The sequence below is a fragment of the Emydura macquarii genome, unplaced genomic scaffold (assembly GCF_026122565.2).
Source record: "Emydura macquarii macquarii isolate MOO-44397 ecotype Brisbane River unplaced genomic scaffold, CSIRO-AGI_Emac_v2 contig_2401, whole genome shotgun sequence".
NCBI classification, from domain to species: domain Eukaryota; kingdom Metazoa; phylum Chordata; order Testudines; family Chelidae; genus Emydura; species Emydura macquarii.
In genome coordinates this window covers 14,674-29,483 of record NW_027132538.1, presented here as the reverse complement: position 1 = coordinate 29,483, position 14,810 = coordinate 14,674, and the positions used below count along the sequence as shown (strand labels likewise).

Sequence of the window (14,810 nt, the reverse complement as noted above, 5' to 3'; positions counted from 1 at the left end):
TAGGAGCCTAGTTACATTGATCTTCAGGGGCCAACACGGAGACTGGGATAGAATACCCCCTCTATCTATCTATCTATCTATCTATCAGCAGAGGTGACAGGAGCAATGCTTGAAACCAGCTTCTATACCCAGCTTTTTTTTTGCAGGGCGATTCCGGGGGCCCCCTGGTCTGCAATGGGACGGCCCAGGGCATCATCTCTTTTAGCAAAGGCAATGGTCCCCGCCGAGGGTGTTCACCAAGGTCTCTGCATACGTCCCCTGGATCAGGAAACCATGAGAAAGCCGTGGGATTAACCTTACGCAAGCCCCTGCCTGGCTCCTGGCCTCGGTTTTCCCTCTGCAAAACCGGTGTACCAATCCTCACTTCCCTCCTCGGAGATAAATCCGTATGGCCATGCCTGAAGCCATGCCGCTGCAGTGATGGGCTCACAGAAAAGCCTATCAATAAATCGGATCCCTGTTTGTGCTGCCTGATGCGTGTGATTTTAAAAGCTCAAATAGTCCCCATCAGACGCTGGAGGTTTCAGCTTGAGAGCTGGGTCCCAGGACAGCAAACAGACAAAGTGGCTGAGGCAACGTCTTTTATCGGCCCCACTCCCACTGGTGAAAGAGCCGGGTGTGCCCTATAAAAGATATCACCTCCCGCAGATCAGCTCTCTGCGGGTCTGTAAATCATCCTCTGGGAAGGCGACCGGTCTGGATTTGACGGCTCCGAGAATGGCAGGTGTGTCTCGGTGGCTAAAGACGCTTTCCTTTTCTGTTTTTGCGATGGCCTCGAATCATTTTCAGCAGCATTTTTCCTGTCCCTTGACAATGGTCGCTTTGGTTCAAAGGAGGGTGGGGAGAATTCCTAATCCGTCAAACAAACACTTTGTCTTGACTGAAATTAAGGGGGAAAAATGTCATGAAAAGTATCTTCCCTTCTTCTAGCAGGATGGAGGCAGGGGGTGGGGTTAAAATTGAAAACCCCAACCAAAAATTTCAGCCAGATCAGAGAAGCTGCCACTAAATCTTCCTGGGTGACATTGTCCCAGTTCTGCCCCTGACACACCTTTCTCGTCCTCCCTTGGGTGGCCAGAGAGCAGGTGGGAAAAATTGGGCCAGGGGGTGATAGGAGCCTGTATAAGAAAAAGTCATCAATAGCGGGACTGTCCCTATTAAATCGGGACAGCTGGCACACGAATCCCGCCTACACCTCTAGGGTTAGTTTCTCTCCCTGTTTGGAGGCATGGTAAGGGGGGACCTTTGGCCCGGGGGGAGGGGAGAAGAGGGAGGACAGTCTATTAATTTCACGAGGCGCTGGCGTGGGATTTCCTCGCTGATGTGCTCCCCTGGAAACCTCTTTCCTCTCTCCCCACTGAAGCGCCCAGCCCCCAGCAGAGCCCACGAGGCAGGAACGGACCCTGACTGCAGCAGGGAAAAGCCATGGTGGGGGCACTGGTTGGTTCACAAGGTGGGGAACAGGATACGGGCCCCTTCCAACTCTGGGACGTGGTTTCTATCTGCAGGGATTACTGCCTCTATCTCAGGGCGCTGGGAGGGGGTGGAGTGTAGTGGTTACAGCAGGGAGGATGGGAGCCAAGGCTCCTGGGTTCTCTCCCTGTCTCTGGGAGGGGAGTGGGTTCTAGTGGTCACAGCATGGGGGCACCACGACTCCTTGGTTCTGGCTCTGGGAGGGAAGTAGTCTCTAATGGTTAGAGCGGGGGAAAGGGAGCCAGAACCCAGGAGTCCTGGGAGGGGTGTGGGGTCTGAGGAGTTAAATAGGGGTGGGCTGGGTCTAGTGGTTAGAGCAGGGGGACAAGGGAGCCAGAACCCAGGAGTCCTGGGAGGGGAGTGGTTCTGAGGGGTTAACAGCAGCTTCACCCAGGCCTGCTTAGCCCGCTCCCCTCTGACACTCAGTTCCTGGCACTGGCTACTCACAGAAATCCCAGCTCTGCGGCCCCCACGGGAGGTGCCTGCCACTGCTTTCCCCAAACCCACCGTGCAGCTGTCGCACCCAACCCTCGTGCCCCTAATCACTCGCCACCAGCTAGGGCTGACGTTTGCAGATAGTTCCCCAATAAGCTTCACCACCCCGAATTTGGCCATTGCTGGCTAACCCCACAAGATCGGGGCTTTCCTGAAACCCCCGCATGCACCAAGACGTCTCCTCCAGGGTCTGCCTCAGCCTGTGGTCACACCAAATCCACTGTCCATCTCCTCCCTTGGCTGACTCTGGGATGGGGCAAGGGTGGCCAACCGGCCCTTGCAGCGTGCAGCCGGGGGTGCCGACCCCAGGGGGGCCTGGCCAAAACGGGGCCGTCGCCCCAAACCAGTGGAGTGTCCTGTGATCTGATTTCCCCCCTCCCACACCCAGTGTGAATGCCTGCAGCCCTCCACCCACCTTCCCACGGCATCCCCCATGGTCCCCTTATGCCCTCCATTCTTTCTCACCCCCGGACTTGGCGATACACAATCCCTGATCCCCCAAACCAACCCCCTGGACAGGGCGCCTCCCCCATCTCCCGAGATCAGTCCCTCACCCCAGATCGGCTGGCACCTAGATTGGACACCAAAGACGGAACTCGGCGAAAATCCAGGGGGAACTACCTCCGGCATCCGTGCAGCGTCTCCAGCCCGTTCAGATGCCAAACCGCGGGGAAGATGGAAAATTCTCCCAGGGCTTCGTCATCTTTTCTTCATTCAGCCTCCCCGGGCCACATTTCATCGCACGTCGTGGGCCTGTCACCAGCCCTTCATCCTGCGACGCATGGCCATCAAATTTTGATGGTCCTTCTGACCTGCAGTGGGCGGAGGGGGGAAAGCATGGTTCCCGGACCTGGGTTCATAGACTCATAGATGATTAGAGTTGGAAGGGACCTCAAGAGGTATCTAGTCCAACCCCCTACTCAAAAGCAGGACTAAACTCAGCTAAACCATCCCAGCCAGGGCTTTGTCAAGCCTCAGCTTAAAAACCTCTAAGGATGGAGATTCCACCACCTCCCTAGGTAACCCATTCCTGTGTTTCACCACCCGCCTAGGGAAAATGTTTTGCCTAATATCCAACCTAGACCTTCTCCACTGCAACTTGAGACCATTGCTCCTTGTTCTGTCATCTGCCACCACTGAGAACAGCCCAGCTCCATCCTCCCTGGAACCCCCTTTAAGGTAGTTAAAGGCTGCTATCAAATCCCCCCTCTTTCTTCTCTTCTGCAGACTAAACAAGCCTAGTTCCCTCAGCCTCTCCTCATAAGTCTTGTGCTCCAGACCCCTAATTACTTTTGTTGCCCTTCGTTGGACTCTCTTCAATTTGTCCACATCCTTTCTGTAGTGGGGGGCCCGAAACTGGACACAATACTCCAAATGTGGCCTCACCAATGCCGAATAGACGGGAATAATCACTTTCCGTGATCTGCTGGCAATGCTCCTACTAATGCAGCCCAATATGCTATTAGCCTTCCTGGCATCCAGGGCACACTGCTGACTCATATCCAGCTTCTTATCCACTGTAACTCCCCAGTCCTTTTCTGCAGAACTGCTGCCTAGCCCGTTGGTCCCCAGCCTGTAGCTGTGCATGGGATTCTTCCGTCCTAAGTGGAGGACTCTGCACTTGTCCTTGTTGAACCTCATCAGATTTCTTTTGGCCCAATCTTCCAATTTGTCTAGGTCACTCTGTATCCTATCCCTGTCCTCCAGTGTATCCACTACTCCCCCCAGCTTAGTGTCATCTGTAAACTTGCTGAGGGTGCAATCCACCGCATTCTACAGATCATTAATGATCCAAGGTCCCCGAGTTCAGGGCAAACTCTTGCAGTGCTGTGAAGGGCTGTTTTCCAAGCTGCGCGTCCGCAGTCTGTGTCGGAGATTTCCACAGGGGTGCGTGCCTCCCGGCGAAGGTTTTGTGGGGCCGCACGACGGAAAAGCCAAACCTCACGCCTTTCCCTATCGCCGGGAGCGCAGCCGTGGTGTGGGAGACTGACGCAGGCAGCGCTTTGGGAGCATTCACGGTGGTTGAACACTGAACGTCACCTTGTGAGATCTCCCTGTGTCGACTGAATTGAACGGGCAGCTGAACGGAGCTGGGCTGCAGCCACGAGTTTGTTCGTTCTCAGCGAGTGCCAGTAGCCGGGACTGGCCAGTGTCATGCCTTGGGCTAACCCAGGAGGGCAGAGAGCTCCCAGGGGCTGTCCCTGAGCCATGTGATTCCCTGGAGGGTCACCCCCAAACCCCTTAGATGCAGATGTCGGGGTGGGGGAGCCTCAATCTTTGAGCTAGCGGCCGTAGGCACATCTTGCCACGAGCAAGGGGCGTGATAAGCAGGACTCAGCACCAGGGAAGCAGTGTCATAGGTGCAATGACTCTGTCAGGTCTGAGACAGGAGTGGCTCATGGAGGACGGTGAACACTTGGTTGGCTGGCACCACATGGGCATTTGTGTTACAGGTCCTGGGTGTCAGGATGCCTGGGTTCTCTCCCTGGCTCTGGGAAGGGAGTGGGATCTAGTGGTTAGAGCAGTGGGGGTCTGGGAGCCAGGACACCTGTGTTCTCTCTCTATCTGCTGTGTCATTTCCCCTCCGGCGCTGCACGGGCACAGCTCTTGGCCGTACAGCCTCACAGAGGCTGCCACATCCCCTTTGCACAGTCACAGACTCTCTGGGGGCCTTATCGGACACCCTTCCACCGCGATCGCTGTGAAGGGGGCCCATGGCGGCTCTGCCCAGCCCCCCCTCGCCCATAGATGGGCCACCGTGAGAAAGATCAAAGGGCTACGTTCCCACCTGTCATTGAGATCCGGGACTGTCACCCACAGCCCCCAGCACACAGACACGGGCAGGGAGCTGAACGCGGCTGGGCCTGGGTGAGGAAGGCCCCCAGATGTGCCCAGCTGTGAGCCGGCTCCCTTGATCCTGCTAGACATGTCCCTACTGGGGTCTTCTCCGTCCGGGGGTGCCTCATCCCCTGCTGTGCAGCAATACAGCTGTGCACCATCCATCCAGCTGTGCCGTAGCCCCAGATATGCAGGATCCGCAGCGGCTGTGCTTACGCACGGCCTGTCCTTTCCCCAGCCCGTGTGGTCGGCTGTGGTTGAACCGTCTGAATCTGCCCCTCAGACGAGCGCGCATTACGTGAGCTGCAGGTTTCCTGCCCCGACTATAAATCCCCCAGGGTGGAGGCAGCCGTCCCATCCCCTTCCCTGCATGGCTCTGACAATGCAGCTTCTTCTCCTGCTCCCCGTGGCCCTTGTCCTGCCCCCCGGGGCTCTGGCTGGTGAGTAGGGAGGGGATCAGGGCTGGGAGGGTGCAGCTGTGCTACTTGCATGTCCTGGCTTCTCCCCAGAGTCAGACACTTCAGCCAAGGGCAGCGGGCTCGCCCTGGGACCCAGCTGGGATGCCGTGGGGTGGAGAAGGCTGGGGCAAGTGGGGTCGCTGTAGACCCTGTGTCCACATGGGCACCAAGATGTGTGTGGGTCTGGAGTCAAGCTATCGTGCTCAGAGGCTGACATCTAGCCTGCCCCGGTGTGGGGCTGTCTCCGCCAGGGCGGATCATCGGGGGACAGGAAGCCCGGCCCCACTCCAAGCCCTACATGGCCTTCCTCACCACGAAGCAGGGCCCCAACAGGTGCGGGGGCTTCCTGATCCGACAGGACTTTGTGCTGACGGCCGCACACTGTGACTTTGGGTAAGCATCGGCTCCCTCTGCCTCAATTTCCAAGTTGCTGGCCCCCAGGGAATCCCCAAAGAGGGGCCAGCTGTGACTTTTCGCCCCTGGGGGAGCAGGGAAACTTTACACTGCTGGGGTGTCCAACAAATCAGGGTTACGTGCTGATGTTTAATTTGCCATCGTAGGGATCAGAGTGAACGATATGTACAAGATGAACTGGGGAGCTATCATTCCTGGCTGTCTGTGTGGACAAAAGTCAAGCTAATGGTCCCCTAGCGAGGACCGGGAAGTATTAATAAAGTGGGGGGACTTAAGGGTATCTTTGCAGTTGCTGGGGCTAGAGGGTTAAGTCTGTTTATAAATGGAAGAGGAGGCGCCTGGGGGGCAGTTTGCCGGCTCCTGCCTTTTCCTGATTTGCAGAACACCGAAGGCATGAATTTTGCTTTTTAAAGAGCTGAGAAAAAGGCGCAGAAGGGATTTGGATGGCCAGTCCCCGTTCAAATTAAATGGGGAGTCTGAATTCTCTAGCCAGCTTTGCAAAACTCAGTCCAGGTGGCGAATAATAATAATACCAAGCCCTTCCCATCTATAGATCTCAAAACACTTGACAAAAGGGATGATTATCCTGGGAGGTATAAAAAGGGGGATCCCGAGTAGCAGTGAGACGTTATTTTCAATCTGCATTTGGCACCGGTGTGTCCGTTTCTGGGACCTACAGTTCAGGAGAGACATGGATAAATTGGAGAGAGGTCAGAGAATAGGCACAAAAACTATTAAAGAGTCGGAATACCTGCCCCAGAGCAAGACACTTAAGGAGCTCGATCTATTTAGCTGAACAAAGAGAAGGAGGTGGGGCTCAATGATCACGGTGGTGCTTTCTGGCTGTAGCATGTGCAAATCCCCATTCTACAGATGGGGAAACTGAGGAATCGAAAGAGAAGTGAGTTGTCCATGGTCACCCAGCAGGCCTGTGAATAGAACCCAGATCTCTTGAGTGCCCATCTGGCTTTACCCACTAGTCCCCACTGTTTCAGGGTAACAACAAGATCTCTGCCCTCATTCAGTGCCACAGAGATGTTATCTCTGAAACCTACTGACACCAATTCCTCTCTCTGTAGCTCACTGCAGATGTTTTAGTGGCTTTGAAAATCTCAGCCATCTGGTTCTGATTTTCACCTCCCGGGAGGTTGAGGAAGCACAGAGGGTTTCTTTTTTGAGGCGGGTAGGGGAGGCCAGTGGAATCCAGGAGCACCCAACCCCAGCTATGTCTTTCTGTCTCCCCAGAAAAATCATAGTGTCTCTGGGAGCTCACGATGTGACCAAGCTGGAGCGGAGCCAGCAACACCTGGCCGTCAAATGGAAAATCCCGCACCCGAAATACAACAACAGGACCCATGAAAATGACCTCATGCTACTCAAGGTACCCGTGACTGATCTACTCCCATTACACCCCCGTCTGCTGGTCTGTCCATGTGCTTCTGACGTCTCTAGTCTTAGAGCATCAGCTTTCTGAGGCAAGGACTGCTCCTTTGATCAGCTTGGGTGGGCTATAGCTGAGCCAGGACCAGGGCCCTAGGTGCTACTGTAACACACCTAATAAATAACGTGCAGCACCTGGCACAAGGCGGTCATGGGCCAGGACTGCGGCGTCTGGCCGTGACTGTAGGACAAAGCAGCATAAAAATGACCCCAACATTAGGCCTTTTCAAATTATTACTCAATGTGAGTATTTTTGGGGGTGGAATGGAGGGGGAATGGGGTGGAGAGACATGCCAAAACTGAAATCTTTACAGGAGGAAAATTAGTTTCTACCCAACTGCTTCTATAAAATACAAAAAAATCAAAATGACAAAATTGTGAAAGAAAAAAAACCCCAAAATTTCTATTTTTTAAATTCCTTTTTGACATACCAGAGACATTTTCCACTTCCCACTGGATTGTACCCTCCTGCTCCTGGGGATAAAAGATGAAAAAGTGAGAGGGTGTGACAGAGACACTATTTTCTCTCCCTGGTTTACTTTCCCCACTGGGAAAAAACGGGAAAGAAGGGGGAAAAAAAAGAACAGGAATTTTTCTCGCCCTTTTCCCTCTATACTATAAAAGTGTGGGGAAAAGGGGGTCCCCCCCCACACCTTCATACACTTTTTAAGCATTCTGAAAAAATCTGCATGGGATTATCACGGGGGCCCTGCCCTCAGGCGAGCATGCGTGCCCGCGGTTTTTCCTCTCACTTTCTCCGGTCACTGTGCCCTGCTGTAGGCTGCTCACCAATGACTCGCCTCCCCTGGCCGAGGCCGCAGGTGGAAACTAAACAAATCCCTTCCGGGGTGGATGGTGCAAGCAGGCCTGTTTAGATCAAGGCCCTCGGGAATGCCCTGCAGCCCGCCCTGCGCTCAGACCTTTCCCAGCCCCCTTGGTTGGGGTCAGGCTACCTTGCAAAGCATCCTGCTCTGGGGGGCAGCAGTTCCCCAGGGCTTCCTCCTGGGAGACGTTTTGCCATCACTTGGGCCATCAAGGAGCCCAATTTTCCAGGGGAGTCGGTCACATTTTGGAGGGGGTAACACAGCTCAGAACTGAGGCCACCTCCCCAGGGGTGAACGGAGGGACCTGGGTCCCCCACCAGGGAGCCTTTAAGTAGCAGCCACGTGCCCCATCCCTTTAATAAACTGCAGCACCCTTGTCTCCTGGGAGTCCCAGGAGCCAGCCAAGAGCTCCCTGCTCACCCTCCAGCCAGCCGACTGATTCCATTAACTCCTTTTATAGCACCCTGCTGGGCCCTGGTTGGCCGCTTCCCTGCAGCCTCTCTCCAATTGGCTGCATCCCACGCAGCCACTCTAGACTGCTTGGAGGACTCTCCTCTACTGCTTTTTTCTGGGTCAGGCTGTGGCCCCTGGGGAATATAGACACCCAATGGTAGGAATTAAAAATTGTATTTTTTCCCCCAAAACCAACCAGTTCATCCCCTGTGCGGAAACACCCCAGGCAGGGATTTTATGCCCTCCTACAGAGGGGGCGGCCTCTCTCTCCCACATGCTGTCCTCAACCACCACAACAAAATCCTTCCCCCAGGGTGGGCTGGGAACTTAGTTGTGTCGTGGGTGGCCCCTAGACCAAGAGCAGGGTGGGCACTGCAGAGACACAGCCCTTCCCCAAGGAGCTTACAGTGTGACTAGATCAAAGGTTGGTGGGGGAAACTGAGGCACCGAGTGGGGACGTGATTCACCCAAGAGCAGAAGCCAGGTCTGCTGGTGCCCAGCTCAGTGCTTCATCCCGGCTTCCATCCTCTCCCTCCTCCGCTCCCCTTGCAGCTGAAGGGCAAAGCAAAGCTGACGAGGTCCGTGCAACTCCTACCACTGCCCGAGGCCAGCGAGGAGGTGGCGCCGGGAGACATCTGCAACGTAGCTGGCTGGGGCAACACCCAGGCCAGGGGGGTTTCCCTGCCCAGCAAACTGCAGGAGGTTAACCTGAAGGTGCTGGAGGCAGAGAGGTGCAGGCGATACATCCATTTCATCCCCGCTGCCATGCTCTGCGTGGGTGACCCCCGGGAATACAGGAAATCGTCCTTTCAGGTAAATCTCCCGCTTGCCCCACACGCGTCCCCCCAGCAGGAGGTGCCGCTGAGCCCCTGAGCTGTACGGCAGCGCCAGTGATGGGAGCAATGTATGAAACAATCTTCCGAATCTGGTGTTTATTTCGCAGGGCGACTCCGGGGGCCCCCTGGTCTGTGACAGGATGGCCCAGGGCATCGTGTCTTATGGCAAAAACGACGGATCCCCCCCGAGGGTGTTCACCAAGGTCTCCGCATACGTCCCCTGGATCAGGAAAACCATGAGAAAGCTGCAGGATTAACCTCACGCAAGCCCCTGCCTGGCTCTGGGCCTCAGTTTCCCCTCTGTAAAACTGACATGCCAATCGTCACTTCGCTCCTCGGAGATAAATCCGTACAGTCGTGCCTGGAGCCCCACCGCTACAGTGATGGGCTCACAGTAAAGCCGCTCAATAAATTGGATCCCTGTTTGTGCTGCCTGATGCGCGTGATTTTAAAACCCAAAATTGTCCCCATCAGACGCTGGAGGTTTCAGCTCGAGAGCTGGGTCTCGGGGTCCGAGGAGAGGAGAGGGACAAAGCGATCCCTGAGGTAGCAGCACATCTCACCAAGGGCACAGGGCTTGACAAGCAGCAAGCATTCGGTGGAGCCCTCCCACGTCACCCTGGCTCCAGGAGGGGAGTGGGGTCTAGTGGATAAAGCAGTGGGGGATGGGGCCAGGTCGCGTGGGTTCTCTCTGTATCTGCTGTGTCATTTCCCCTCTGGCACTTGAAGGTCACAGCTCCTGGCCCTACGGCCTCCCGGAGGCTGCCACATCCCCTTCCCGTGGTCACAGACTCTCCAGAGGGCCTTCTTGGAAACCCTGTGATGGGGGCTGGTGGCAGCTCTGCCAAGTGCCCCCCCCCCCCACCCACATCTCGTCCACCTTGAGAAAGATCAAAGGGATGCGTTCCCACCCACCTCTGAGATCTGTGGCTGTCACCCACAGCCCCCACCTTGGAGACACGGTGGGGGGGAACTCTACTTGGATAGGGCCAGGTAAGGAAGGGCCCCAGATGTGCCCAGCTGTGAGCTGGTTCCCTTGATCCCGCTAGACACGTCCCCACCGGGGTCTTTGCCATCCAGAAGTGCCCCATTCCCTGCTGTGCAGAGACCCAGCTGTGCAGCATCCATCCAGCTGTGCTGTAGCCCCAGATGTGCAGGAGCTGCAGCGGCAGGGTTGACGCACGGCTTGTCCTTCCCCCCTCACCCCCGTGGTCAGCTGTGGTTGGCACCTGAGATGAGTGAGCTCTGCATACAGATGAGCGTGTGGGTGTCCTTGAAGTTTCTTGCCCCCCAGATCCCACCCAGCTCAGTGTATAAAGCCCCGCGGCCCCAGGCAGATGCACAGTCCCTGCACTGACTCCGAACATGCAGGTCTACGTCTGGCTGCTGGTCCCCACGGCCCTTTTCCTGCCCCCCGGGGCTTGGTCTGATGAGTGGGGCTGGGATCGGGGCCCCCTGCGGCTTTGGGGTGAATGAGAGAGTCTGCGGGATGGGGCTCTGTGGGTGGTATCCCGGGGCATGTGACAGTCCATGCCCCCGATGCTCCCCCCTTTTACAGAGCTCTGATAAATTCCATACAAAGTCCCCCTTGGGCAGTATCATCGGAAAACTCATAATTTGCTGATCATCATTGTCCTGGTATAAGAGGTGTGGTGCGTAACGTTATCAAATTCTGTGGTGCGACATTACTAAGACCCATTCCGAGGCTGGGGAGGGGCCACAAAACTGTCCCGCACACACAAACAGCTAGCCCACCCCTCAGCCACCTGTCACCACCACGAAACAGGCCACTCTCTGGCAGGAAAAAGGGGGCAAAATCTCCCTCTGGGCAAAGAAAGATCTCGAGGGGTCTTGGAGGATGCCTGGGGGGTCAGGCAGGAAGGTCCCAGTGGCCCCTCCTGGCCTTGCAATCTCTGGGTCTGGGAATTGAGGTGCAGAACAGCCTAGGGGCATTTCTGACGCTGGTAAATGGGGGTGTGGGGATCCTCAGCCAGGTGGTTAGGGCACCAGAGCACAGAGGACTCCAGCTGTACCCTGAGGCTTCCCCAAGGGGTTTCTGGGTGTCGCCAGGCAGCAGGGTCTCTGTCCCTGTGGTCACCAGGTCCTGACCTCCCCTCCCAATCCATATAACTCCCAGGGCTGAGGCAGAGGCTCCGTGCCTGTCCCTGGATGGCTCTTGCTCCAGGTTCTGCTCCCTGCGGCCTCTCTCCTACTCCCTGTGCCAGGGGCTGGTGAGTGTAGGGGGATAGAGGGCTGTGGGGAGTGGGTCCCTCTCCCGGCAGGGCACCAGTGAGGATCCTGTGGGACAAGGGGTCTCTAGGTATCCCTATAGCTGGGGCTCTCAGGGCAGCCCGAGGGCTGGGCTCCATGGGGACTCCTCTGCCAACCCATTACCCGCACAGGGACGCTCGCCATGGGGCTGACACACAGGGGTGTCGCCCAAGAAATCTGGGATAATTTCTGGCATCAGTCCTTGCTCCCTGCGGGAACCTTGGGCCAGTGCCCAGGGCTGGGAGTTTCAAAGAGTGTTGACGAGAAACCGAGCACCCAAACCCCTTAGGCAGGTCTAGGAACAATCCCTGCGCCTCAGTTTCCCCATATGCACAATGGGAGGAAGGATTATGGCAGCGTCTGTTTGAACGGGATGCTGTTTGGGGCAGGGATTGTGGGGCTGTGCAGCTCCTGGCGCAATGGGAGCCCTGATCTTGGTCTAGGTGCCAGCATAATGCAGAGAACAGCAAGGAGCAGCATACAGTGGGATTTTCCAACACATCACATCACCGCTGATCACCAAAGGTCTTTCGCTATTTTTCTGTGAGAAATTTGGACTTTAGGCATTCCACCCCAAGCCCACTTTTTTTTCCAAAGGCCCAAACCTGAAAGTTTTCCTCTGAAAACCTCCCAAAACGGGACAAAAAGAATCAGTTTCACCAGAGAAATTCAGTAACTCGAGGCCGTGCGATCACTGACCCACTGCTGGTGCGTTTGGGGCCGAGGCTCCACGCAGCGATGTCAGAGCTTTAGATTCACCCTCCAGCCCCACAGGGCATCCTGTCTGCGGGGTAGCTGGGCAGGGGGCAGGGATCCAGGCACAGGGATGCCCCAGGGAGAGCATCACTCCTGGGCCGTGGGTTGAGGTTGTGGGACGGGCAGCTCGGTTCCAGCCTGTCCCGGGGAGATGATGGGGCCCTTTATGTTAACCTGGTTCCCACCCAGGTGAGATCATCAGGGGACGGGAAGCCCAGCCCCACTCCAGGCCCTACATGGCCTATCTGGAAATACAAGATGGAGAGGATGAATATGAGTGCGGAGGGTTCCTGGTGTCGGAGAACTTCATGCTGATGGCTGCTCACTGCAATGGAGAGTAAGCACCTCTGCATGGGGGGCAGGTCAGGCGTTAGCGGGCGATGGGGGGCAGGGAGCTCTGGCACGGTCGTAGGTCACAAGGAAGGAGAAGATCGCGGCCCGGGGACCTCCCAGCCCCAGGACAGCTGGGCAGGGCTCTGAGCTGGGGGAGCCGGGCACAGACCCCGTCTGGATCTCGCCGGGGAGCAGGGAGCTGAGACCCAGGGGCCGGGAGGACACCGGGCAGTGAAAGTGCTCAGGGGAACAGCACAGGGGGATGGGGAGACACCAGCTGGGACCCCGATGCCATGGTGCCCCCTGGAGGGGAAAGGCCCCTTTCCCACCCCCCAGCCAGCCGGTGCCTGGCATGGTCGTAGGTCACAAGGAAGGAGAAGATCGGGGCCTGGGTAGCACCCGGTCCCAGTACAGCTGGGCAGGGCTCTGAGCTGGGGGAGCTCTCTAACCCTGTCTGTATGTAGCTGGGGGCGTTCCAGGGGTGCAGGGAGCTGAGACCCAGGGGCTGGGCGGACACCGGGCAGCGAAGGCACTCAGGGGAACAGCACAGGGGGCCAGGGCAGACACCAGCTGGGAACCAACGCCATGGGGCAGGGGCTCTGTGCTGCAGCCGGTGCCCCCTAGATTGAAAAGGCCCCTTGTGCCCCATTCCCAGCCCCAGTCAGCTGGTGCCCGGGGCCGGATGGCAGCCGGCATGCGTGCAGTGGGGTGAGGTTTTTCAGAAAGGGAGCTGAGTCAGAGATCTCGGCCTGAGAGCCCCAGGCTGCCCCGTTCCCACATATCACTGTCCCTGCGCCCCTCCCTCAGGTCCCCGCCCTGCTCCTAACGCCCCACGCATTGTTCTTGGCTCTCACAGCAAGATCACGGTGTATCTGGGGGCCCACAACATTAGTGAACGGGAATGAAGCCAACAGGTGATCCTCGCACGCGCCAAGATCCCCCATCCAGAATACGACGAAGAAACTGATAACAATGACATCATGCTGCTGCAGGTACCACCCCCATCCCATCCCCCACACCTAGTGACCTCACACTACTGCATGCCCCGCCCCATTCCATCCCCGCCCCCAGTGACCTCACACTGCTGCAGGCCCCTCCCCATCCCATCACCCCACCCCTATGACCTCACGCTGCTGCAGGCACCGCCCCCATCCCATCCCCTGCCCCCTGTTATCGCAGTCATGGCTCTGCCTTTCTCTGGGGTGAGGTGTTTGTCTCTGGGTCCTTGAGCGGGACCCTCATTTTCTTCATTGTTCCTGTCTCGCAGCTGAAGAGGAAAGTGAAGCCAAGTAAACAGGTGAAAACCATCCCCCTGCCCCATGCCAAGGAGAGAATAACGCCAGTGACCAAGTGCAGCGTCGCCGGCTGGGGCAGGATTTGGCCAGAGTGTGAATGTACTCCAGACATGCTGCAGGAGGTGGATGTGGTCGTGCTGGAGGATGTCGTGTGTCTGAAGAATCCTTATGAGTCATATGAGAACTATAACCCCTCCATGATGCTGTGGGGGGGATCCAAAGAAGGGCAAAGACTCTGCAGAGTCTCCCCCTGGCTTCAAGTGCCCTTGATAAATAATCATTATCAGTGACGTTATCAGGCCCCGCTGCGCTAGGTACTGTACGAATGAATGGGAAAATAACTGTTCTTGCAGGGGAAGGCAGAGACCATCTCTAAGGGTGGAGGGATCTGGGGGGCAGAGACCAGTTGACCTGTGAGGGGGCTCAAGCAGAGTTGGGGGGACATTGGGGGAGTGACACTGAGACCAGCTGCACCAGAGGGGTGTCACTGAGCTGGTCCGGCCGCAGGAAACGACTCACGGAACTGTTCTCCATCTATGGCTTGTTCTGTTTCGCAGGGTGACTCTGGGGGCCCCCTGGTATGCGAGGGAACAACCCAGGGCATCGTCTCTTGGGGGCCTCCCCCCCCCGGGGTGTACACAAGAGTCTCCAACTTCATCCCCTGGATCGAGGAACAGATGAAGAAGGTGCAGCCCTGAGCCCCGCCGGGAATCTCTGCAGGGGCTGGAGCTATGCCACTTCTGTCCTTTGGCGAGGCCCAGACATGCGGCCTGCTTTGCAGAGGGTCTGAGCCCCCCCAGGCCGAGTACCCCCAGCTATCGCTTCATTCAGGCAGCACCCAACCCAGGAGCCTCAAGGTAGGGATCCTAGGGGAGTTAGGAGCCGGGTTCCGGGCCAGCTCCCTTGGAAATCCCAGCCCTCAGC

At 56.9% G+C, this 14,810-nt stretch overlaps 1 protein-coding gene and 1 pseudogene across 1 annotated transcript; both read left to right on the top strand.

Moving 5' to 3' along the window:
- The first annotated feature begins 5,167 nt into the window (after positions 1–5,167).
- LOC137161882 (mast cell protease 3-like) lies at positions 5,168–9,488 on the top strand. Its single transcript, XM_067561394.1, has 5 exons — positions 5,168–5,246; positions 5,516–5,657; positions 6,924–7,059; positions 8,948–9,208; positions 9,339–9,488. The coding sequence occupies exons 1-5, from the start codon at positions 5,177–5,179 to the stop codon at positions 9,486–9,488; spliced, it is 759 nt and encodes a 252-aa protein (XP_067417495.1). The 5' UTR covers positions 5,168–5,176.
- Positions 9,489–10,596: 1,108 nt separating this feature from the next.
- On the top strand, positions 10,597–14,584 carry LOC137161879 (mast cell protease 1A-like; annotated as a pseudogene).
- The last annotated feature ends 226 nt before the right edge of the window (positions 14,585–14,810 follow it).

What these genes read in the sequence shown, in the direction of transcription:
- LOC137161882 (XM_067561394.1), top strand. Translation starts at nt 5,177, where the DNA reads ATGGCTCTGACAATGCAGCTTCTTCTCCTGCTCCCCGTGGCCCTTGTC. An exon ending in GCCCCCCGGGGCTCTGGCTG is followed by an intron (nt 5,247 to 5,515) that starts GTGAGTAGGGAG and finishes TGTCTCCGCCAG; the next exon opens with GGCGGATCATCGGGGGACAG. An exon ending in GCCGCACACTGTGACTTTGG is followed by an intron (nt 5,658 to 6,923) that starts GTAAGCATCGGC and finishes CTGTCTCCCCAG; the next exon opens with AAAAATCATAGTGTCTCTGG.